Source organism: Dreissena polymorpha, chromosome 14, assembly GCF_020536995.1.
Source record: "Dreissena polymorpha isolate Duluth1 chromosome 14, UMN_Dpol_1.0, whole genome shotgun sequence".
NCBI lineage: Eukaryota > Metazoa > Mollusca > Bivalvia > Myida > Dreissenidae > Dreissena > Dreissena polymorpha.
In genome coordinates this window covers 25,507,324-25,534,226 of record NC_068368.1, presented here as the reverse complement: position 1 = coordinate 25,534,226, position 26,903 = coordinate 25,507,324, and the positions used below count along the sequence as shown (strand labels likewise).

At 36.8% G+C, this 26,903-nt stretch overlaps 2 protein-coding genes across 11 annotated transcripts in view; one reads left to right on the top strand and one right to left on the bottom strand.

The window, feature by feature from the left end:
• Positions 1 to 1,100: 1,100 nt before the first annotated feature.
• Positions 1,101 to 26,760, bottom strand: LOC127858679 (cilia- and flagella-associated protein 206-like). Its single transcript, XM_052395901.1, has 17 exons — positions 26,679 to 26,760; positions 22,697 to 22,844; positions 22,253 to 22,336; positions 19,485 to 19,575; positions 17,633 to 17,821; positions 12,142 to 12,300; positions 11,606 to 11,698; positions 11,024 to 11,136; positions 10,482 to 10,601; positions 9,670 to 9,774; positions 8,937 to 9,023; positions 7,461 to 7,565; positions 6,030 to 6,172; positions 5,263 to 5,362; positions 4,344 to 4,487; positions 3,014 to 3,102; positions 1,101 to 1,683 (listed from the first exon to the last, which is right to left on the bottom strand). The coding sequence occupies exons 2-17, from the start codon at positions 22,802 to 22,804 to the stop codon at positions 1,539 to 1,541; spliced, it is 1,875 nt and encodes a 624-aa protein (XP_052251861.1). The 5' UTR covers positions 22,805 to 22,844; positions 26,679 to 26,760; the 3' UTR covers positions 1,101 to 1,538.
• Positions 26,759 to 26,903, top strand: part of LOC127858677 (dedicator of cytokinesis protein 1-like) — a 158,031-nt gene continuing 157,886 nt past the window's right edge. For all 10 annotated transcript variants that reach the window (XR_008039019.1, XR_008039018.1, XM_052395889.1 and 7 more), the window contains exon 1: positions 26,759 to 26,903. Coding sequence is in view for 8 of the 10 variants with exons in the window: in XM_052395889.1 (XP_052251849.1) it covers positions 26,858 to 26,903 (46 nt within the window). In the remaining 2 variants the exon portion in view is untranslated.

The window sequence follows — 26,903 nt, the reverse complement described above, 5'->3', positions numbered from 1 at the left end:
ACATCTACGTAATTTTAGCTCGGCTGTTTTCGGAGAAAACCCGAGGTATTGTCATAGCCAGCTCGCCGTCTGCGTCGTGCTAAAACCTTAACATTTTCTTAAGGTTTTGAACATTGGCTCTAAAATCTAAGTGCTTCAACCTACAACTTTGAAACTTCATATGTAGCTGCACCTTGATGAGTTCTACATGCCGCACCCATTTTGGGGTCACTAGGTCAAAGGTCAAGGTCACTGTGACCTCTAACAACAACAAAAAAATTCTGACAAGCTTTCATTTATTCAAAACTGCACCTTCAGCCGAGCGTGGCACCCGTTATGGGGTGCTCTTGTTTATAATTCTCATGAATCTTGGCTCAGATGTTTTGCTCATTATCTCAAAACATGATCATAAGGTTGAATGTTCGAGTCTGTATTTTCATATCCATTCTATACCTCATAAGCTCATGAAAGGATTTTCTTGAAACTTGCCTCAAATAACATTAAGACAATGTGCAGAAAGCAGGAGGCCCCTGTGACCCCACCTCAGGTCAAGAGTATCATAGGAGATGATTTAGCTGTCCTTGTGATGATAAGTGCTTTTATTGTGGCCATACGTTAACCATTTTCAGATTAATGAAGTGTGTGACAATGACAAGCAAAAGGTATAACAAGAAAACATTATTGTATTTTGCTGCATTTGCTTTGCTCAATTTGGAGAAGCAATCAAATGGGCCGTGCTCTGTGATAATGGTTTAATGCATGTGTGCAAAGTGTAATCCCAGATTAGCCTGTGCAGTCTTAATTGGCTAATCTGGGACAACACTTTCTGCCTAAACTAGATTTTTGTTAAGAAGAGACTTCCTTTAAACAGAAAATACATTAAATATGAAAGTGTCGTCCTTGATTAGTCTGTGCGGACTGCACAGGCTAACATGGGACGACACTTAACGCACATGCATTAAACCCCCTTTTCACAGAGCATGGCTCAAATGATAGAGATGCGGCATAAAAAAATGCATGACACATCATCTAGACTAGGTAACACTAAACCTTATATAATCGTTAAAAAAACTTTTCAAATAACTTTTAATTATTATTCTGACAGTAAAAAAAAACAAGAATTATTTCATTAATTTAATTGACTAAAAACACCATAAGCATAAATACCTCAGTAACATGTAAGATGTAAACATTTAATGCCACAACAAATGTACAGTATAGTATTTATACTAAATTATTTATATTGTGCATGAACATTTTTTTATCAGATATTTAATTGCTGTCCACAATTCTTAATAATTATCATTAAGTATATAATAATAAAAGCATAATTTAATTGTCTTAACATTTCTATTCTAAAAATAATCACAATAGTTACAATCTCAATTTTCTTCAAAATTTTAATAACAATGTTAAAAGTCCTTTTATTTAAACAAATCACAATGGCTCCAGTCCCAAATTTCTTATAAATATTATTATTTTTTATTTTTACAGTCCCAAATTTCTTTTTAATGTTAATCCAAATGGCTACAGTCCCAAACGTCTACAGGTATCAATGATTATGTCTGATCGACGTCGATGGTAAGGTCCATCTTGGTCATCACTGTGGACTGGTTCATGCCCCCTCCGCGCAGTCCCGCCATGAACACGTGGGGTTGGGGCACGTTGGTGTAGCTGTCCCCTTTGGTCTGGGTGAGCTGCTCCCTGAAAGGACAAATGTGTAAACCCTTTGCATGCTGGGAAATTTTTCATCTGCTAAAATGTCGTCTGCTGAATTACTAAAATAAGCATTTTCTTCGATTTTTTTCAAAACGTTCTGTGGCGTCTCATCTGGATCCAAACTGTTTGCAAAGGCCTTCAAAATTTGGTTCCAGCACTGAAAGAGTTAAGCTCTGTGTTGACCCCTTTCCAGCTCAGAAGCATAGTGAAAATGGCCATATGTAACCAGCATAAAACCAGGAAATAAAATATTTAAGTTTTATGCTGTTTGCTGCTCATCTGCACCTAAGGGCTTAAAATGAAGCCATTTAAACTTGAATCTTGCAAGAAAGGTCTTCACTTCAATGTAATTCTTTTATGGGACTACAAATGCGTAAACGTGCAAAGAGTGGAAATATCAACATAAAGAAACAAGCAATATTTACTTTGGAATTTTCTAGATTTTTGATAATCTTAACTACTCTGGATATGCAAACCAAGAAGCCCAAAGAGGCAATGGCAATACAAACGTTCTTAGAAATAGAATTGCTTCAGTAGTTTGTTAGATTTCCTAAGAACATCCCATTGGTCTGAAGGTACAAACCAATCTTGCCCATTTCAAATCATCTCAAAACCAACAAAGATTATCAACTCTGATTCTTAACTAATTTGTACCTTAACAGGGTTAGCCATTTTACCAATGGATAAGATGAGTGTTTATTTTCTCTCCTAAATTGTGGAGTTCATGATAGCAGCTATGATAAATTGTTATAGTTTTGGGAAAAAATAGGCAGACTAGTGAAATGTGAAATAGTATGTGAAAAGTAACAAACATTTGACAATGCTTATACAGATGTTTTGTTAAAGAGAGTACACTTGTGAAATAATTGCATTTGCAGAGCTTTAATATTTGTTAGTTCTTTTCAAATTGATTGATTAAAATCCATAAAAATATATGTTAAACAAAGAATAAAACATTAGAGACAAAAGCTAAACAGATGGTATGATATTGTTTACTTCTGCGGCCACACTTTTATATAAATATATAGGGAGCTGTTGAAAATATTCAAAATACAATCTAAACAAACGGTTAATAGCAACAACATATTTGGGTTGCCCCACCTCAAAGGCTGCATTGAAGTTAATCCTTAGAAATTTGAGTATATAGGTGGTGGCTCTCCGCTTTATCCAGACATCTTACAGGATAAATAAACCCACCTTGGAAGGTAGTAGCTAGGAGATAGCAGCTAACGTATTTATGCTATTAAAATTACTTGCAAAGCAGTTAAAAATAGGGAGACAAAATCTGAACCAAAAGTTTATAGGAATTACATACTTTGGTGGCCACACTTGAATGGCCGTGTCGCGGCGCATGTTGCTGAGATCCGTCTGCATGGAATGAGTCACGCGTGTCCGTAAGTTGGCCTGGAACATTCACATCGATATGGAAAATTGTACACTAAGAAATGAAATTTAGAAAAATATCAGTGAGATGAATCCTGTGATCACTCACTGTGCTGGAATACTTGTTTAACTTTAAAGAAGAAACATGGCAAGGCCACAAAAATCCATGTTTTGGACACATTAGTTATAAATTTAATCACTGCATACCGAAGTTAAGTACGCGTGTGAGCTACCTACATCCAAAATTACACAGCAGGATGTCCATCCAAACTCAACTTATTTAGAAGAAATAGTTATTTATGTGTTTATTCATCTTTACATTTACCAGACTGGCCCCCAATGGACTCCCTTGCTAGGGCTACAAATACAGCAATCTGCTCAGTGTAATAACTTCATCAAACTCAATTTATCCTCTGGAAACTATTTTCCTATTTTCAGAAACCGTGACTTTGACCTTGACCAGACTTGAATCAAATACAATCCCAAGCCAGATCTACATGTTACCTACCTACACAAAGTTTCAGTGCACAATCTTTGTCCAAACTGATTTTTTTAGTCTAAATCATTTTTCCTATTTTTAGTTAACAGTGACCTAGAATTTAACAATCCAAAGCCAGGTCTCAGTGCAAGCTCACTATATTCTTAGTTTTATCAAGATTGGTCCAAGCAAAACTTAAGTTCAGCAATGTGACCTTGATATTGACCTAATTAGCCCAATGAGCCATACCAAGCAAAAGATTCATGTAAGCTACATAAACAATGTTGCTAATTTGATTTTTCCTACCAAGCAAATTTTTTTTAAATTATTTTTCTCTCATTAAGAGATTTCAAAAATGTGATGTCAATTGCTACTTTCCTCATTTAAATTATATGATCATGTTCACTCTATTTTGTATGTTCAAAGCTCCTGCATATTATTTGCTAACATGGCAGCTTACAATAAAATGTTTTGGTTTAGACTTAAATTCTTGTCTAGCCACATAATGATTCTCAAAATCTCTCAGAACACAATATTTCTATAATTTTGAGTACCAAAAAAAAAAACAAATCTCAACATACACACAAAATCTCATTTTAATATCTCCATCCAAGCTCAACTTATCGAGATAAAACTTTCTTCCATCTTTATTATCTGTGAAATTGGCATGATATGGCCTTAATACAATCTTCATACAGCTTGCTGTATGCAAACTTTCATAAAAAATTGTAAAAACACTGTTTACAAACAGAAACATCAAAACATACAGTGGTTATCAACCTACCAGTTTGATAGCTTTCCTTCGCAGTTCCCATTCATTCCACTCATAAGATTTGACAATGTTGGCCTCAAGAATGTGAGTGTCAGTCTGCGTACCGCTGTCACACTTGGTGACCGGCTTCTCAATCATACGACCTTGATCTTTACCCTGAAGTATAAAAAGTATTGAAAATAAAATTTAAACTAATAGATGCCTTAAATCTGGTATTGAGCAATAATGTTTACACACATGATTCTGTAACAGTCTACAATTTTTGTTATGGGCTATTCGGTCAATTAATTCTTCTGTAAAAAACCCACTCAGAACCTAATATGAAATATTCTTTATGCTTAAATGGCAGTATTTGGGATACACATAAGGGAAACAAGTTATATCCAGGGCAGGGCCAATTTTGCGCCCAATGATATGATTTGAAAATACTTGGTAAAGGACAACACTATGATGCTACATACAATTTACCAAATTTCTGTGCCCTGCTATTTTAACATGAGGTGATTTTAAATGTTTTCATTATATGCATTATCCCCAGTTTTGTCCCCAAGGACATGATTTGAACAAACTTTATAGAGTTCCTAAATGATACATGTCAAATTCCAATCCTTTGAGCCGTGTGGTTTCAGATAATTAGAATATTTAAGTTTTCATCATAAACATATGTGAGCAAAATAGTTCACGACACTCAGACTGACGCACAAAGGACATCACCTTATCTTAAAAGCTCCAGATTAGCACGATGTGGTAAGAAGAGGTAAAAATACAGAAAAATATATTTTAGGAAAGTTTTTCTACAGGAGAGGAGAAGGGGCTGGATAGGGGGGGGGGGGATAAAATGCCCTCCTTCCGCCCACTCTCAACTTTCTTCAAGGACAACAAACAATCTCCCGAATAAACGTGTATACCTAAATACCCAGGAGAGACTTACAGTGGTGTAGGGTGTGATGGTGGCAAACTGGGTGTGCAGTTCGAGCAGCTGGATGAGCTCAGGACTGCGCTTGGCACCTTCTGCCACCTGCTGTATGTACCTGCAGATACGAGGAATTATTTGAGCCTTGGTTCAGGAAAATGGGTTTAAATGCATGTGAGTGAAGTGATATCCCAGATAAGCCTCTGCAGTCTACACAGGCTTATCAGGGATGACACTTTACACCAACTCTGGATTAAAAAAGAAAGAGACTTACTGCGATGAAAAATTACATAAAAGCGGACACACTGCACAGGCTAATCTTGAACAACAATTGATGCACATAGAGCGTAAAGCCCTGTTTTCCAAAAGCACAGCTCATTTTTCAAAATGCTATTTAGTAACTTATTAGAAAATATCTGCGAATCAAAGTCGGAAATTCACTGTTCAAAACATTGCACTTTTCAAGTCGGTCATTTTGATTTATTCACAATTTGTTACTGACTTTGTTATTGCATTTCATTTATATGGTAATTTAGTATCTTGTTAGATGGTTCATAGTAAAAAAAATTCATACTATTTGCCAAATTGTATTTTTTGTTTTCAAGTTAGTAATATTGAAGAAATGTTCCGAGCCTTGTTAGGTATTTGAAACAAAAATTTGGATCACAATAAAAAATCTCTATGCAATAAAACTGGTCAAATACAAATTCCCACAAATCACCATAAACAAATCTTCTCAAGCAAAATTAATAACAAAAAGACAAAACATGTTATTTATATCTTACCCTTCTATATTGCTTGAAAACTCCATAGCAGCTTTCTTAGAGGAAAAGGCATAAAAGTGTTCCTTGAAGCGTAGGACGCCTATCTCAGGATTAGCAGGCAGTAGAAGGCGATCAAACTTGGCAAGTGCCCAGGCACAAAACCCCTACAATTACAAACTAAAATCATGGAAACTTTGAATAATCAAAAGGTTTACAGAAATTTTTAAAAGATCTGGAAATTGTTATTACTAGAAAGCTAAATACAAGTATGAAGAATTTCATTTAAACAATAGGCTTTTTTAAAACAATTAACATGAAAACATAACAAATACATGAGTCTCGCTCTGTTCTCTGTGAAAAGGGGGTTAATTGTGTGTGTGTAAAGTGTCGTCCCGGATAAGCTGTTGCAGAAAACACAGGCTAATCAGGGACGACACTTTTCGTTTTCTGATATTTATTGTTCAAAGAAAGTCTCTTCTTGGCAAAAATTTAGTTTAGGCGGAAAAAGTCATGCCTGATTAGCCTGTGCGGACTGCACAGGCTAATCTGGGACGACACTTTACACACATGCATAAAACCCCCTTTTCAAAGAGCACAGCTCATATGCATATAATGATGATCATATATATACCTGATGAGCGCCTTTATATGATGATCATATATATAGCTGATGAGCGCCTGTATATGATGATCATATATATACCTGATGAGCGCCTGTATATGATGATCATATATATACCTGATGAGCGCCTGTATATGATGATCATATATATACCTGATGAGCGCCTGTATATGATGATCATATATATACCTGATGAGCGCCTGTATATGATGATCATATATATACCTGATGAGCGCCTGTATATGATGATCATATATATACCTGATGAGCGCCTGTATATGATGATCATATATATACCTGATGAGCGCCTGTACATGGTGATTATATATATACCTGATGAGCGCCTGTATATGGCGATTATATATATACCTAATGAGCGCCTGTATATGGTGATTATATATATACCTGATGAGCGCCTGTATATGGTGATTATATCATGAAATACAAAAACAAAGGTGACTGCTTCATAAACCCTTTACCACTTAGATACATATTTTTACGTCTTTTAAGTCTCTTTTTAGTCCCTTAGAAAGTTAAATTTTATTCAAGCCCTTTCTTACTAGATTCATGTTTTAAAGATACTGGTGAGCAGCAAACAGCATAAAACCTGAACAGACTGCGAGTTTCTCGCAGGCTGTTCTGGTTTTATACTGTTTGCAAATAGCCATTTCCACTTTGCTTCTGAGTGGAAAAAGGTTTAACAAATATTAATTGTGATAATCTGAAGGGAGGAAAACCGAATATGTCAAAAAATCCAGTTGGGTTTAATTGAAATTAATGTATTCTGTTATAACATATATACCTTAACGTTAAAGAAGATGAAAACTAACCCGATACTGTAAAGGTAATTTGTTGAAATTTTTTGTTGTTTCTGGAAAGAGCCAATCTAAATCCCGGAAATCATTTGGATTCACTCTGCTTTCATGACCAGATGTCTGAAAAAAATGCTGAATTTTGTACAACCAAATTCAAAGTGATAAAACAATAAAGAATGTGTCAGGTTAGTATAGTTTAAACCTATTTATTTTAGCTCAATTGCATTGGAAGCCTTATAGGCTTATTAAAATGCTCTTGAGTCCGTTTCCTGGGAGATCAAAGAAACGCTCCCTGTGGGCATTGACCCCGTGACCTCCCAGTGGCTAGAGGACACCATATCCACTAAGCCACGGCTACCTTAAATGTGACCAGTTATAACTGGCTTTCAGATCTAAGAAGCAACTATGTTTACAGAATTGCATTAACAAATGACAGGATCAACTATTGTATGAATGTACAGAACTGTCCATAATACAGTCTATGTGCATCAATGACAGATATTGATGCTTCTGAAAATGAACATAGAACATATGCACAATGACTTCCACAAAAGTGAAATTCATGTATAGCAGGACAGAAATGATGATTGTTTTATGCCACCTTCTAGCTTAACAGCCAGGGGCTAATTAAATTTAAATTGGTTGGGTGGTTATTCATTTGTGTATATCGCAAGGCTAGTAAAATGATCTCCTGTTTACCATCATTCAAGACACCATTTAAACAAGCAAATTCGTTGAATTGATATTCCCCACCAATATGCTTCTGGACACAAAAGTGTTATATTTAACACTCAAAAAAGCATTTTTTCAAGATACAAGGGGCCATAACTCTGTTATTAACAGATGGTGTACAATGCCATTTGGCGTGCATCATCCTCTTATCCATATATATAGTCATACCAAGTTTCAATGAAATCGACCAAAGCACTTCCAAGATATGGCTCCTGACGGACGGAAAAACAGAAGGACGGACAATGCCAAAACAATATCCCTCCGCCTATGGCGGGGGATAATAAGCTATCACAATTAAGTTATGATGCTCAAAACTTAACATTTTGCGTTCTAAAAAGTCAATACAACTGATTTATATATTATAACGTTTTAACAAGGGCTAATTGAAACTGCCTCCTGGCTGTTAGATTATTATGTGAATGAGATAAAAACCATTTAAATTTGATTTCCCAGACAAATTGATAAGCTGCAATCTGGGAAAACTGGGCTTAATTCGTGTGGGTAAAGTGTCATTCAAGATTTGCCTGTGCAGTCAGGACAGGCTTATCAGGGAAGACATTTTCTGCATAAACTGGCTTTTCATATGGAAGTGACTTCCTTTAAACGAAAAATATAATGAAAGCAGAAAATATCGTTTTTGAAAACCCTGTGCGGACTGCAGAGCCTAATCTGGGACGGCATTTTGGGCACATGCATTAAGGCCAGTTTTGCCAGAGCAAGGCTCTTATAATAAGTAAACATAATTAGCTTAGCGCATACCTCTTGTATTCTCTGCTCATCCGACTTGATGCTGACACCTGTCAGGAAAGGCATGAGGACTTCGTCATTGAACAGCTCTCTGTGGCCCTACAGACCACAATAGAACACAAACATTTACCCATTTATGCCTAGCGTCAAGAAAAAAGGCCTTGGCAAACAGCGTAGACCCAGATGAGACGCCGCATTATGCGGCATCTCATCAGGGTCTTCACTGTTTGCTTAAAGGAATTTCTGTAAGAAATATTCTAAATATAGAAATAAATATACTAGACATCCCTAATTTTGGAAATAAATTGATCCAATTTAGAAGGATGGGAGAGTCCACTAGGTATAAATGGGTTAATAGGCAAACATGCACTATGATCAGATACATACCACTTTGTTTGCTTATTGAATTTATGTTTTAATGCACCAATATAAGCACAAACACACACAAATGCCTCTAAATCAGTTAATTTCTGTATTTTAGCAAACATGAAAATATTTATATATGTACTTAAATACTATCTTTTCTTCAGAAGTTTTTGTTGTTGATTTTTGTAAAGAATAAATTCAAACCCCATCCAAATAAATAAACACCTTCATACAATTCTGATTCTTTGGTAAAATGAAACAGCATCGTATACTCGCATTTTAATTTGATGTACCAAAAACAGATACGGTATTATTCACATTTCTCCCCAAGTGACTTGCCATGCAATATGAACATGGTAATGTCAAAAGGCTTTCATACCCTGGTGAATGGGTCCAGACTGGCCAGTATGTTACTGAGGACACTGAGTAGCACCATCTCGTCCTGGAATCCACTCCACAGCTGGGACAGGTGGATGAACTGGGGCTGAAAACATATATGAGCCAAGCTCTAACAAAACAGGGCTTAAGGCATGTGCGTAAAGTGTCGTCCAATATTAGCCTGTGCAGTCTTCACACGCTAATCTGGAAAGACACTTTCAGCCTTAATTGTAAGTCTCTTCTTAGCAGAAATCCAGTCTAGACGGAAAGTGTTGTCCATGATTAGCCTGTGTTGACTATAAAGGCTTACCGCTATATGAGACGACACTTTATGCACAATTAGCACAAGAAATAATTCCCAGAATTCATATAGATGCCACACTGTATATCCGCTGTATTACAACATTATACATAAAACTCTTTTTCATAAAGATAGATATATAATATGCATATTACGTATGCAAACACTATTAACAAGCATAATGGAGCAAGTTTTCACCTATCCTGATCTGCCTAAAATATAGCAGACAAAGCATATACATTTCAGAGACCTAATTATTAAAAATGTGTAGCCTACAAAGACAAATATTTTTGACGCGATTCAATAAAGATCAGTCCAATCTCAAACAACTAAAAAATTCTGAAGTCAATTAAAATTGCATTTGGTTGGACAATTAAATCAGGTGTCAATAGTCCTAGTTGACAAATTTACAAGGCGCTGATTGTCCAGGAATGCAAAAAACACAGCTAGCCGATTGCCCAGGTGCCGTTTGTCCTACAATTGTCTAAAAGCCCTTTTGCCCAGATACATACATAGACCTGAGCAGTAGGTACTGCTGTCTTGGACTGCACGGTGGCCTGCAGTTGCTCCATCCTGGCTGCCAGCTGCTGTTCCAACATCTCCACCTGCTGGGCGCAGCTGATCACGTCATTCTGGTAAACGTAAAAGACATCAATTTTGCATCTGATAATATATGTCAAAGAATACATAGGATCTCAGGAGAACCGACTGCCTCTGTGCCCTTCTTACACAATAGATTTCAATTGGGAGAAAAGATGTTCAACAATAAAAGTTACCCTTAAGCATAATCTGGCTGGCTCTCAATTTAGAGGGGTTACACTATGATAAACAAGCACTTTAACTCTTTCAGTGCTAGAACCGAATTTTGAAGGCCTTTGCAAACAGTTTGAATCCAGATGAGACACCACAGAACGTGGCGTCTCATCAGGATCCAAAGTGCTTGCTATTCTTATAGTATTCTTTGAAAAAAATCGAAGAAAATGCTAATTGTAGAAATACAGCAGACAACATTTTAGCAGACGACAAATTTCCCAGCATGCAAAGGGTTAAATACCAGGATGACCCTAAGGAAGGCCTCATGCTGGCGTGAGTTGATAAGGGCCTCCTTCAGCAGCTGGACTGACGGTCCCTCCATGCTCTCACCTGACTGGATCTTCTCCACCAGGGCTGAACAGGGAAGAGAATATATTGGAAATAAAAAATACAAAAAAAGATTTACACAAAAAACTGAACATTTCATTTTATAGAAAGATGAAATGTTCTGTTTACTTGCAGTAACAAAACAAAAGCACTTGAAAAAACTAACTACATTGGTGACAAAAATAAAGAAGCTACATGTTCAGTCATGAAATCCGAAAAAAAACACATGAATATTGTTATCATAATTTCTAAGAACATACTCAAAACAGGTTTTAATCTTTATCATATTATACAATGAGCCAATATCTGGGAAAACCTGGTATCATGCATGCTTTATGGCATGTTCGTTTTACAGGAAGTCTCTTCTAAATGAAACTCCAGTTAAGGCAGAAAGCGTCATCCCTGATTGGCCTGTGCAGTTGAGGACAACACTTTTTGCACATGCATTAAGCCCCGTTTTCTTAGGATGTGGCTATCATGATTATAGATTCTGTACCTGTATATTTATTGGCTCCCCTCAGTGCAGCATGGATTTCTGCATCAACATTCTGAGTAGTGGCCGGGACTGCTTCATTCAAAATGGCTGGCACTGCAATATGTAGTCAAATAATAGGCTTACTAGGTATGGATATAAGTAAGTAATACATATTTATATCATCACATTTTTACCTAGAAGAATACTTTTCATGACTTAAAAAAGGTAACTTATAATTTACAATTTAAAAGACCTTTATGTGATTAAAATAGATAATATAAACTGTTGCAACTTTTAAGATTTTTTGTTATGCAAACGAATGCTCAAAATTTTTAGTAACCAACATTTCATGCAAGAAAAATTTCGATACACTATCAAAATACCAGTTAAACAGAACAGTTTAGAGTCATTGCGTTATGTGCAATCAACCAAATTATAAATCTGTCTTTACAATAATTTTGACTGATACTCCCTGTCCCTTTGCACAACAATCAATTACAAATTAAAACATTAAGTCTTCAGATTTCACCAAGAGTCCTTCAATGACCACCACTTACAATCATCGATGCCCTCGCCACCTTTCCCGCACTCCTTGTTGAAGAGTCGGATACCGGTAACGATCATGGTGAGCTCAAGGAGTTGTCTCTCTTTGTCCCGCTTGGTTAGAGACATGAAGGTACCCAGCTCTGTCTGTGGGAACACACTCTGCAGGGCCGCTGAAGAAACATACAACAATAACTGCAAAATGATACAAGCCAAATGTGCGTAAAGTGTCATCCTACATTAGCACAGGCTAATCAGGCAGAGCACTTTTCTGCCTATAATGGCTTTTTTGTTAAAAAGATACTTTCTTTAAACGAATATTGTGATATGTGAGGAAAGTTTTATCCCTATGCAGACTGCAGACAGGCTATTCTGGGACAACACTTAATGTATATGTGTTAGCTCTTCAGACTGCAGACAGGCTATTCTGGGACAACACTTAATGTATATGTGTTAGCTATGCAGACTGCAGACAGGCTATTCTGGGACATCACTTAATGTATATGTGTTAGCTCTTCAGACTGCAGACAGGCTATTCTGGGACAACACTTAATGTATATGTGTTAGCTCTTCAGACTGCAGACAGGCTATTCTGGGACATCACTTAATGTATATGTGTTAGCTATGCAGACTGCAGACAGGCTATTCTGGGACAACACTTAATGTATATGTGTTAGCTATGCAGACTGCAGACAGGCTATTCTGGGACAACACCTAATGTATATGTGTTAGCTCTTCAGACTGCGGACAGGCTATTCTGGGACAACACTTAATGTATATGTGTTAGCTATGCAGACTGCAGACAGGCTATTCTGGGACATCACTTAATGTATATGTGTTAGCTATGCAGACTGCAGACAGGCTATTCTGGGACAACACTTAATGTATATGTGTTAGCTCTTCAGACTGCAGACAGGCTATTCTGTGACAACACTTAATGTATATGTGTTAGCTATGCAGACTGCAGACAGGCTATTCTGGGACATCACTTAATGTATATGTGTTAGCTATGCAGACTGCAGACAGGCTATTCTGGGACAACACTTAATGTATATGTGTTAGCTATGCAGACTGCAGACAGGCTATTCTGGGACAACACTTAATGTATATGTGTGAGCTATGCAGACTGCAGACAGGCTATTCTGGGACATCACTTAATGTATATGTGTTAGCTATGCAGACTGCAGACAGGCTATTCTGGGACAACACTTAATGTATATGTGTTAGCTATGCAGACTGCAGACAGGCTATTCTGGGACATCACTTAATGTATATGTGTTAGCTATGCAGACTGCAGACAGGCTATTCTGGGACAACACTTAATGTATATGTGTTAGCTCTTCAGACTGCAGACAGGCTATTCTGTGACAACACTTAATGTATATGTGTTAGCTATGCAGACTGCAGACAGGCTATTCTGGGACATCACTTAATGTATATGTGTTAGCTATGCAGACTGCAGACAGGCTATTCTGGGACAACACTTAATGTATATGTGTTAGCTATGCAGACTGCAGACAGGCTATTCTGGGACAACACTTAATGTATATGTGTGAGCTATGCAGACTGCAGACAGGCTATTCTGGGACATCACTTAATGTATATGTGTTAGCTATGCAGACTGCAGACAGGCTATTCTGGGACAACACTTAATGTATATGTGTTAGCTCTTCAGACTGCAGACAGGCTATTCTGGGACAACACTTAATGTATATGTGTTAGCTCTTCAGACTGCAGACAGGCTATTCTGGGACAACACTTAATGTATATGTGTTAGCTATGCAGACTGCAGACAGGCTATTCTGGGACATCACTTAATGTATATGTGTTAGCTCTTCAGACTGCAGACAGGCTATTCTGGGACAACACTTAATGTATATGTGTTAGCTCTTCAGACTGCAGACAGGCTATTCTGGGACATCACTTAATGTATATGTGTTAGCTATGCAGACTGCAGACAGGCTATTCTGGGACAACACTTAATGTATATGTGTTAGCTATGCAGACTGCAGACAGGCTATTCTGGGACAACACTTAATGTATATGTGTTAGCTATGCAGACTGCAGACAGGCTATTCTGGGACAACACTTAATGTATATGTGTTAGCTATGCAGACTGCAGACAGGCTATTCTGGGACAACACTTAATGTATGTGTTAGCTCTTAAGACTGCAGACAGGCTATTCTGGGACAACACTTAATGTATATGTGTTAGCTATGCAGACTGCAGACAGGCTATTCTGGGACAACACTTAATGCTGTGACAACCATTATTATTTGTCAGACATAAATTTTCGTCTTTTTCGTCCTTCGACCGATGAACGAATTCAAGATCCTAACGAACAATCATGTCCCATATTTGAAACAAATAAGATGAATTACCGTAGGCATGAGGCATTTAAATCCAGCGTAATCCACGCATATACACACGGCTCGAAATTAACACTCGCACACTCGCAAAATGCGAGAAAAAAATTGCAAGGTCAGTTATAAGCCACTAGTATTTTTTGCAAGTAAAGAAATAGTGAAAAAAAACGAGTTATATTGCTAAATGCGTTCTACGGCTTGAACGCTAAACCGTAGGTCAATTTTTTGAACGTTCGAATTCCCATATGCGGAAGCGTGCACCTTGTTTGTAGACTGGTATACTTATAGTACAGATACCCGGATGGTATTGATACAAAGAACATGAAACAGTCGACTATTCACACTCAAGTTAAATCCGGTTTTGACACAAAGGGGTGTACATTATACAGTGTACTGACAACTGACATTTCCTGTAAAACGCGAATGCAATAAGGCTGTATCGAATGCGTCGACTTCGTTTAGGTATAATAGAGTTGATTAGCGCTAATTGTTAACAACTTTATTACCCATTATGTGTATTGTGCTTTTCAGGGGTGTTGCAAATTATACAGCCAACACGCGGCGAATCCGGATTAGAGACAATACTATTAAACGCAATTAAAATATGATGATGTGTGATCAACACCTGACTGAAATATATTCTGCGCTTTTATTACAAATTAATAAAGAACATATTGATTTGTGTTTGGTTGTCCGTGATTGTAATGGAAAAAGACTAATTGGCAATTGGCTTCGTTGTTTAAAACACTCGTTAACGGTTATTCAGTCCCACTTATCCGCTAATCATAACAAAGAACGTGTCAATGACATAAAATAACAAGGGACAGTTACTATCACCTGAAATAACAGACTGGTTAATTGGCATATGCCAAACAAGGCCCACCTCCTGCAAGTGACTTCCTAGTGTCACCCTCTTTCCCCAGCACGATTATTTCGAAACCGCGTATAAAATGTATTACAAACATTACAAACAAATCGGACGCTTTTTTTTCAAAACCAGAAATGGACGAATTTAAGTGCTGACGAAATAATCATTTTTTTTAAAAGGACAAAATTTTGTGCTGACGAAAATAAATGGTTTCACAGTATGTGTTAGCTCTTCAGACTGCAGACAGGATATTCTGGGACAACACTTAATGTATATGTGTTAGCTCTTCAGACTGCAGACAGGATATTCTGGGAAAACACTAAATGTATATGTGTTAGCTCTTCAGACTGCAGACAGGCTATTCTGGGACAACACTTAATGTATATGTGTAAGCTCTTCAGACTGCATACAGGCTATTATGGGACAACACTTAATGTATATGCGTTAGCTCTTCAGACTGCAGACAGGCTATTCTGGGACATCACTTAATGTATATGTGTTAGCTATGCAGACTGCAGACAGGCTATTCTGGGACATCACTTAATGTATATGTGTTAGCTATGCAGACTGCAGACAGGCTATTCTGGGACATCACTTAATGTATATGTGTTAGCTATGCAGACTGCAGACAGGCTATTCTGGGACAACACTTAATGTATATGTGTTAGCTCTTCAGAATGCAGACAGGCTATTCTGGGACAACACTTAATGTATATGTGTTAGCTCTTCAGACTGCAGACAGGCTATTCTGGGACATCACTTAATGTATATGTGTTAGCTATGCAGACTGCAGACAGGCTATTCTGGGACAACACTTAATGTATATGTGTTAGCTATGCAGACTGCAGACAGGCTATTCTGGGACAACACTTAATGTATATGTGTTAGCTCTTCAGACTGCAGACAGGCTATTCTGGGACAACACTTAATGTATATGTGTTAGCTTTGCAGACTGCAGACAGGCTATTCTGGGACAACACTTAATGTATATGTGTTAGCTATGCAGACTGCAGACAGGCTATTCTGGGACAACACTTAATGTATATGTGTTAGCAGACTGCAGACAGGCTATTCTGGGACAACACTTAATGTATATGTGTTAGCAGACTGCAGACAGGCTATTCTGGGACAACACTTAATGTAGATGTGTTAGCAGACTGCAGACAGGCTATTCTGGGACAACACTTAATGTGTATGTGTTAGCAGACTGCAGACAGGCTATTCTGGGACAACACTTAATGTATATGTGTTAGCAGACTGCAGACAGGATATTCTGGGACAACACTTAATGTATATGTGTTAGCAGACTGCAGACAGGCTATTCTGGGACAACACTTAATGTATATGTGTTAGCAGACTGCAGACAGGCTATTCTGGGACAACACTTAATGTGTATGTGTTAGCAGACTGCAGACAGGCTATTCTGGGACAACACTTAATGTAGATGTGTTAGCAGACTGCAGACAGGCTATTCTGGGACAACACTTAATGTAGATGTGTTAGCAGACTGCAGACAGGCTATTCTGGGACAACACTTAATGTGTATGTGTTAGCAGATTGCAGACAGGCTATTCTGGGACAACACTTAATGTATATGTGTTAGCAGACTGCAGACAGGATATTCTGGGACAACACTTAATGTATATGTGTTAGCAGACTGCAGACAGGCTATTCTGGGACAACACTTAATGTTTATGTGTTAGCAGACTGCAGACAGGCTATTCTGGGACAACACTTAATGTTTATGTGTTAGCAGACTGCAGACAGGCTATTCTGGGACAACACTTAATGTTTATGTGTTAGCAGACTGCAGACAGGCTATTCTGGGACAACACTTAATGTTTATGTGTTAGCAGACTGCAGACAGGCTATTCTGGGACAACACTTAATGTTTATGTGTTAGCAGACTGCAGACAGGCTATTCTGGGACAACACTTAATGTTTATGTGTTAACTCTTTTTTCCAGAGTGTGGCTAAAAGTAGGGATCTGGGATATATGTTAATAATTTTCCTATATATTGAATGTTTTTTATAAGCTATTCTTAGGTCACTACGATACTTTTTATTGCACGACAAATAACATGGACAAGAATATTTCGAAATCTTTAAAATAAAAGATACAAATTTAAAGGATAAAATAAAGAGAATGGCAATCAGTTAGGCTGCAGGACGACTTGATAATGACAATAAGTCTTTCAATAAATTATATTTTCAGCAGACTCTAATATTTATTCTGAAAGCAAAATAATTTGGGCTACAGGATGGCTAACCTGTGGCTTCTCTGACAACGGCAATATCCGTGGGGCTCCCAAGGCCCGATCGCAGCAGAACAGCAGAAACAATCTTCCTGTACAGGCTCTCAAGCTCTTCTCTCGTGCGCGCTCGACTGTCTGTTATCTCCCTTAGTACTGGCTGGAGACGAGATTCTAACACACGCCGATGCTCGTCAAGGAAATCAGCTAAAATGGGATGAATTTTGGGTTACTGTGAAACCATTTATTTTCGTCGGCACAAAATTTCGCCCTTTTCATAAAAATGACTATTTCGTCCGCTCTTAAATTCGTCCATTTCTGGTTTTGAAAAAACAAAACAAAAAACGACCGATTTGTTTGTAATACATGTAATACCCGGTTGCGAAAACATTGTGCTGGGGAAAGAGAGGTGCAGCACTTGGTAGCCACTTGCAGGAGGTGGGCCTTGTTTGGCATATGCCAATTAGCAAGTCTGTTATTTTAGGTGATAGTAACTGTCCCTTATCATTTTATGTCATTGACACGTTCTTTGTTATGATTAGCGGATAAGTTGGACTGAATAATCGTTAACAAGTGTTTTAAACAACGAAGCCAATTGCCAATTAGTCTTTTTCCATTACTATCACGGTCAAACTGATTACAATCTTACCTTTATCGGCGCCAATTAGAGAAGGTGCGAACATTATGGGTTATAATTAGCGTAAGCAAATTATTTTGGTCATATTTCATTAAAGTTTCAAGCGTTTTGCATCGTAAATATTTGAAACCAAACAACCAAACACAAATCAAAATGTTCTTTATTAATTTGTAACAAGGCGCATAATATATTTCACACATCGTCATATTTTAATTGCGTTTTATAGTATTGTCTTTAATCCGGATTCGCCGCGTGTAGGCTGTATAATCTGCAACACCCCTGAAAAACACAATACACACAATGGGTAATAAAGTTGTTAACAATTAGCGCTAATCAACACTATTATACCTAAACGAAGTCGACGCATTCGATACAGCCTTATTGCATTCGCGTTTTACAGGAAATGTCAGTTGTCAGTACACTGTATAATGAACACCCCTTTGTGTCAAAACCGGATTTAACTTGAGTGTGAATAGTCGACTGTTTCATGTTCTTTGTATCACTACATTCTGTGTATCTGTTTTATAAGTATACCAGTCAACAAACAAGTTGCGCGCTTCCGCATATGGGTATTCGGACGTTCAAAAAATTGACCTACGGTTTAGCGTTCACGCCGTCGAACGCATTAAAGCAATATAACTCGTTTTTTTTTCACTATTTCTTTACATGCAAAAAATACTAGTGGCTTATAACTTACCTTGCAATCTTTTTTTCTCGCATTTTGCGAGTGTGCGAGTGTTAATTTTGAGCCGTGTGTATATGCGTGGATTACGCTGGATTTAAATGCCTCATGCCTACGGTAATTCAGTCTTATTTGTTTCAAATATGGGACATGATTGTTCGTTATGATCTTGAATTTGTCCATCGGTCGAAGGACGAAAAACGCGAAAAATAATGTCGGACGAATAATAATGGTTTCACAGTATTTTATATGTACTGTAATTCAGTTAAATGCAATCTTAGACCAAGAAGTTAATGAAATGATATTTTGCATACAAGTGCTGAAAAAAAGTTTGTCATGAAAACAACAGCAGTTGGATGTAGATAGCCAAACTTGTTGTGGCATGTATATAAGTAACAATGCCGTACTTTGGCATCATTTGCATTATTTGTGTTAAACTGACAGAATCTGACCCACATATAAAAATAACTTTAGCAGTCCTCTGTTATTGTTATTGTCTTGCTTAATAATCAATGATTTGCTGTTATCACATCAAAATTGAAGGGTCTTACATCTTGTAGTGTAGTTCATATCGAAGTAAACTTGCATTTTCACAGTGTCCAATGCTGGAGATCGGGTGTCCATCAACCTGTCCACACATAACTGTAGAAAACAATATGAGTTGCGTTCTAAGAAAACTGGGCATAATGCACATGCGTAAAGTGTCGTCCAAGATTAGCATGTGCATTCCGCACAGGTAAATCAGGAACAACACTTTCCGCTTTTATGGTATTTTTTGTTTAAAGGAACTCTCTTCTACACAAAAATCCAGTTAAGGCGGAAAGTGTCGTCCCTGATTAGCCTGTGCAGACTGCACAGGCTAATCTGGGATGACACTTGACGCACATGCATTATGCCCAGTTTTCTCAGAACACGACTCATATTCAAGTGTCAAATAAGCTTCGTTCTGGAAAAACTGGGTTTAATGCAAGTGAGTAAAGTGTCATCGCAGATTAGCCTGTGCAGTCCACACACGCTAACGAGGTTCAACACTCTCTGATTTTTGGTAAGATGAGACTTACTTTAAACAAGAGCGCTGCCTTGCGGGTGCAGACCGCTCATCTATTTTTCTTTTAAAAGGTGAAGGGACCTATCTCAATTTCAATTACAAAGGAGGGAGTAGTGGTGTGGAGGGAGGTGTATAGTGTGGGGGTGTGGTCATTTATTACATTATCTTCCAAAAATGCAAACAAAATGCAAAAAACAATTTTATTTTTTTTGGGGGGGGGGGGATTGTTGGGTGGGATGGTTGGACGGTATTTCAAAAATAAAATAATACAAAAAAATATTTGTGTTTTTTAACCATGTTTAAAAAAAAATCTTTTTGTTTGGGGTGGGGGGGGGGGGGGTGGGGGTATAGTGTTAGGGTGTGGTGGTCATTTATTAGATGATCTTTAAGAAAAAAAAAAGTTGGGGGTGGGATTGGGGGGCGTGGGGGATGGTTTGGGTGGAGTCTATTGTGGTTTGTCAGTTAAGAGTTGTTTTGTCAAAGTATCAATCAAATCTAATCATAAATAAAGAAGTTATGGCAATTTTAGCAAAATTTTATAATTTGACCTTGAGAGTCAAGGTCATTCAAAAGTCAAGGTAAAATTCAACTTGCCAGGTACAGTACCCTCATGATAGCATGAAAGTTTTTGAAGTTTGAAAGCAATAGCCTTGATACTTTAGAAGTAAAGTGGATCTAAACACAAAATTTAACCATATATTCAAAGTTACTAAGTCAAAAAAGGGCCATAATTCTGTAAAAATGACAACCAGAGTTATGCAACTTGTCCTTTACTGTTCCCTTACAATAGTTTGCGAGTGTTCCAATTATGAAAGCAATATCTATGATACTTTAGGGGTAAAAACTTAACAAAATTTTCAATTTTCTACGTATAAAGGGCCCATAATTCTGTCAAAATGCCAGTCAGAGTTACATAACTTTGCCTGCACAGTCTCCTTATGATAGTTAGTAAGTGTTGCAAGTATGAAAGCAATAGCTTTGATACTTAAGGAATAAAATGGACCTTAACACAAAACTTCACCAAAATTTTCATTTTTCTAAGTATAAAAAGGGCACATAATTCTGTCAAAATGCATGCCAGAGTTATCTAACTTTGCCTGCCCAGTCCCCTCATGATAGTAAGTAAGTGTTTGAATGCAATAGCATTGATACTTTATCAGAAAAGTGGACCTAAACGCAAAACTTAACCGGACGCCAACGCTGACGCAGACGCCAAGGTGATGACAATAGCTCATATTTTTTTTTCAAAAAATAGATGAGCTAAAAACAACAAGAGCACCGCATAACGGGTGCCAATGCTAGGCTGCGAAAGCTTGTCAGAAAAAATATTTTTTTTAGAGGTCACAGTGACCTTGACCTTTGACCTAGTGACCCAAAATTGGGTGTGGTGTGTAGAACTCATCAAGGTGCATCTAGATATGAAGTTTCAAAATTGTAGGTGGAAGCACTTTGATTTTAGAGCCAATGTTAAGGTTTTAGCACGATGCCTACAGCGGACGGCTGATGGCGGATGACACGACGAGCTGGCTATGACAATACCTCGGGTTTTCTCTCCGAAAACAGCCGAGCTAAAAATCAATAAAGGGTGAAAGTGTACTGGTCGTCCCTGATTAGCCTGTACAAATTGTGAAAACATAAGATGTAATATGCTGCTTTTGCAACTAGAGCTAAAACTTTCACTATTACAATACCTGCCTATGTCAAGCGTTTCATCCTTTAACAAAAAAAAATATCTAGTGGTGAACATGTTTAAATCATCTTAATGAAGTTTTGAATATTTTATTTTGTCCTTATGTTAAGTATAAATAAAAAAAGTTGCTGTTTGATAATTTTTCATTGCTGCTGCTCAATGGCTATACAATTTATATTGTACTTGTTATTGACATGCAAGAAAAAAAAGCAAAACGCTTATACTGCACCTATAAACATAAAATGAGTTGCGTTCTGAGAAAACTGGGCTAAATGCTTGTGCATAAAGTGTCGTCCCAGATTAGCCTGTGCAGTCTGCCTAAACTTGATTTTTGGTAAGGAATGACTTTCCTGAAACTCAAAATACCATAAAAGTGGAAAGTGTCGTCCCTGATTAGCCTGTGCGGAATGCACAGGCTAATCTGTGACGACACTTTACCTACATGCATTAAGCCTTGTTTTCTCAGAATGTGGCTCAAATGGTTTTCAAAATACATGCGCTTTATCTCATATCTCATTTATCTTTAAGTTGATAAGTGAAAGAGCTCCATTAAAAATAAGTGAACAGATGTTGACACCCACCCTTATTAACTTTTGCACATCATCCTTTGTCAGCGTCCTGTCCACATTAAACTCGTTTGCAGGGTCCAACACTACAGCTTTAACCTAAAAATAAAACATCAGTGGTCCATAAAAAACTATAAAACATCAATAAATGTTTGTTACACAAATACTTTATGCAGATATGCTTCCAAAACAACATTTATATCAACATATTGGAAGTTTCCATTGTGTGATAAGTCACATACTTATAAACCTGAGCCACAAGACACCACAAACGGGTTAAAAAGAGGATTATAGAAACTAAGCCATGCTTAACTGAGTTTATGAATAATAAAATATAGTTATGTTATGATAAACATATAAGAGAACTATTTTATAAATTTTCCAGTCTACTTATAAAAAGATTTATAAAAAAAGTACACAAATTTTCTAAAATTTGTATAAAAAAAAAGACTCTCATACCATAAATGCAACCAGCGTTTCTGAGACCGCTTGACCTTTGCTGGCACATTCCTGCGCTATTTCTCGAATGATGTTCTTTATAACACTCTCGGCTTGCGCTCGTGACATTTTGAATAAATCGACTGGTCTGTTTTTATTTGCAAAACAACTGAAATTAAAAGACAAATAAAAATGGGTAGTTTTTTAAATACATAAATGTTCAATGTTTTTTTCTTCTCATGTATGTCTATAACTTTGCCTGTTAGTGGCATTATTTGATCCAAAGATTTCATTTAACAAAACAATGCAGTGAACAATGAGAAATCTGCAGAATAAATATTGACACTCCAACAGGCCTTTTCCTGGCATATAAACAGGTCCGTTAAACGGACCCTTTCCCAAAGAAAAATGGTAAAAAATGGCTAATTTTTTTTTTCCTGATTACACAAATTGTGTGTGTGTGTTTTTTATAGAAGTGTCTAATGATTTCTAGTATTGCATATACCTTTTATCTCAATTACATCTTCTTACAAAGTATATAACTATAAATGTAATGATTTTGTTTCTATAATTTGGATTATTATAAAGAGTTTAATTAAATAACTTTTCCAAGAATATTGAATATTGATCAAAAACTGTATTTACATAAGTAAAAATAAAAAAAAAGTCCCAGATTGATCCAATTATTATTTAATGTAACAGACTTCACTTACTGAATATCCTCTGATTATCGTGTATCAAGAGGTTAAGGAAACAAATTAAAGAATTTTTGAATTATTCCAACAATGCCGCAATAAACAATTTACCTCAAAATATTTATTTATTTCCTGTTAAATCCATGTCAAAATTGTCAAAGTCAATAGTTCCATACAAACCCACAATAACATCCACTACCCGCATTGTTTACCTGGTATAGAGACGTCACATCCCAAAAGTGAGAGCAATCGTTTGCAATAGGCATTAGGCCAACACAACTTCAACAAGAGATGTGTTTGTTAGAAACACAATGCCCCCTACTGCCCTGCTTTGAAATGATTATTTTTTATTATTATATCTCTTTAAAAAATATTACTTCCCTTGTGAAAATGATCTGTACCTGCCAAATGATATAAATAGAACTTATCTCCATTTAAAGCTTGTAACTTCTCTTGGATTTTGTTGTTTGACCTTTGACCTTGAAGAATTACCCTGACATTTCACACTCAAAATGTTCAGCTCCATGAGAAACACATGCATGCCAAATATCAAGTTGCTATCTTCAATATTGCAAAAGTTATGGGCAAGGTTAAAGTTTTCGGACGGATGCACAGGCTGACTGACAGTTCAACTGCTATATGCCACCCTACCGGGAGCATTAAAATTCAATTCACTGAGCATATTTATACAAACTGAAAAAGTAATTAAAATTTGTTATATCTTCTATTTACAATTTACTGTAATAAGTTTCTGTTTTATTGGTCAATCTTCTTTTGAGCAACAATGACACATAAAAATGCTCAAGAATTGCAATAACACAAACGTTCGCCATTTTTTCAAAATACAATTTGGGTATATATGTTCTAGTAAAAGATTTCATAAAATTAGCCTCCAATTGGGACAGGGTATACCCACTGAACATGTGTACATCCTCATGTCACCTATTTTCGCGATGAGCACGCAAATTTTTTATGCTAGATTGTTTCATGCAATATTTTCTGAGAATCTGGAAAAAGTAAAAGTATTTTCTTTTAAATAAATCAACTACATGAAAGTGTAGTAATCTGCCTCATTCTGCAATTTATGTGGAAGTTACATGAAATGGACCAAAAAAATGAATAGAATAGGGATACATTTGAATAAGTTCAGTTGAAGTAAGATTTATAGTGCAAACACTTTATTCACAATTTCTTTGCAAACAAAATAAAACACATAAGGGGCAAAATCCCAATTTAGACTTGAAACCACTCCCCCCCCCCCCCCCCTCATACGAAAGAGCCTTGCCCCATTCCCAAAATGGTGAAAGAAAAACCACTGCCGAGTTGAATTTTTACATTCCCAATGTAAACAAGCTTTAGAAATAATGGGGTTTAAGTGTACTAACTGCGTTGTGCAGTTAAATAAATTCAGCAACAGCAACTCACATCAAAGCAGACAGATATACTTATTGGACATTTAGGAACATTAGGTGGTGAGGAAGTCGAGTGGTAACACACTGGTCTACCATTCCAGAGGTCTACGGTTCAATTCCGGGCCAGGGCACTGGAAATATCAGAAATGCTTCAAGTGTTTCCCACTCAACTAGAGCTGAACTGGTATGAAACCCAGGTAATTTTTTTTGCGTGTATTGGTGCTATTCACTGAGCACGTAAAAGAACCAAGGGATCTATTCGCAAAGAGCTATGGTATCCAGGGACTACCCTAGGCCTTAAAAATAGGGAGAAGTGACTTCTCCTTTGTTCTGAAACAGGGAGAAGTTTGGAAAATCAGGGAGACGTTTGTGCAAACAATATAAAAAACAAAGCGTGTTTATTTTACAACTTTTATTATTTCTATAATTATACTATGTTTATTTGTAAAATCAATAAAGTCTAACTTAAATCTTCTTCATCATAACACATTTAAGTCATTTAACACATTTAAGTATTTGATAATTTGTACCGGTAGCACCTTTTCATCACATATTAATCATCATTATATTATCATCATTCCTATGACTGCTTTTGTAACAAAACACAATCTCAATGCATGGAACATCTAGTACATCTATTACTGTTTATCCGAATACTATACATGTCCGAAATATGTTCACTTAAGAATGCTTTACCTGTTTACTTTAATAATCAAAATTTTCTTGTTGCTATCTGGTTTAACAAACCTTATCAAATGTTTGTTAAATCAAGTTAATCCTTTCTCCATTATTGAATCCCCATTACTTGTAATGTGAATCGCCAGCTTTGAATTGAACGCGGGTGTAATGTTACATTTCGTCCGCCATTTGCAATGTTGATGGTCATGACATAGCAATTTAATTCCACTCGGATAATTTATATCTAATCGAGGAAATGTGTTTTCTCAATATTTATGTGTAGTATTATGACTTATAGTATAAAAAATGAACTGTGATTCCAGATATATAAGATGGGTGTTACTCGTAATTTTCGGTGGATTAACAAACTGACAAAACTCGCTGGACTTTTTAGTGGATCTACGCAATTTATAGACCTTTGATCAAGTTTGTTTTTCTTTAATTTTTTTTGCCGACTTTCTTTAACCGTGCTGTCTGCCAAAAACCTGCAATTATCGGATGGTCAATCAATTATCACGTAATCAGTACACAACTTGCGGCAGTGTGTTTTTATAGCAACCAATATTAAGGGGACTGCTTTGTCACTGTCAATTAACGATCTGTGCGGGGGGTAAATTGTGTCACCGTTAGATAAACAACAAACAATAAACTTGCTTATCGCCTGTGGGCGGTAGCACGCCTTAGCAAAATTAATTGGGCAGCTTGATTTTCGTTTTTTTCGGTCTTGTTTACTCAAAAAATGAGGCAACTTTATCTTCGCTTTTCTGGGCTCGTAGGGCCAAATCACGGGCGTAAGACCGAAATTATCGCTCATAGTCGCCCGTAGGGTAGTCCCTGGGTATCGCACCTGGATTCTCTGTATCTCAATACTGTCTCTTCTGCATGCTGTCTCTTCAGCAAAAACCAAAGGACCCCATTGGAAATAAGTGCTTGCACTTTCATGGGTTATCCTTGACCGCAAGGTAAAAAATAAATCAATAAATCAATCAACATGTGTGTTCCTTAATTGAGAATTCAGACACAGGGATACCCTAATCCTTATTTGGAAATTTAGGCACAGTGTTGCCACTCTTCTTACAGGTCCTTGGGAGATTTCAGATGAATTCAAGGTTAAAATGTATCAAAATAATATCAAAGAACGTAATAAACAAACTATTGTAATGATGCATTCGTGAATTCTCGTTAAAATACATTGATAGCCATTCGCATAAAACATACCTATTTTTTTAACAGAATATGTCCTCCATATTTGTTTAGCTTAGAAACAGGTGCGTGCGCATACGCGGAAGTAAATTTATGTCACGTGATTACCAATGGCTGACAAGTAGCGGAAGCATTCAATCAGTTTCAATTTCTTACTAAAATTTTGCTATGTATCAATTGTGATATTACTAAAAATGATTGAGTGGAAAACGATAGCAAACGGGCCTAAATATGGCGTTG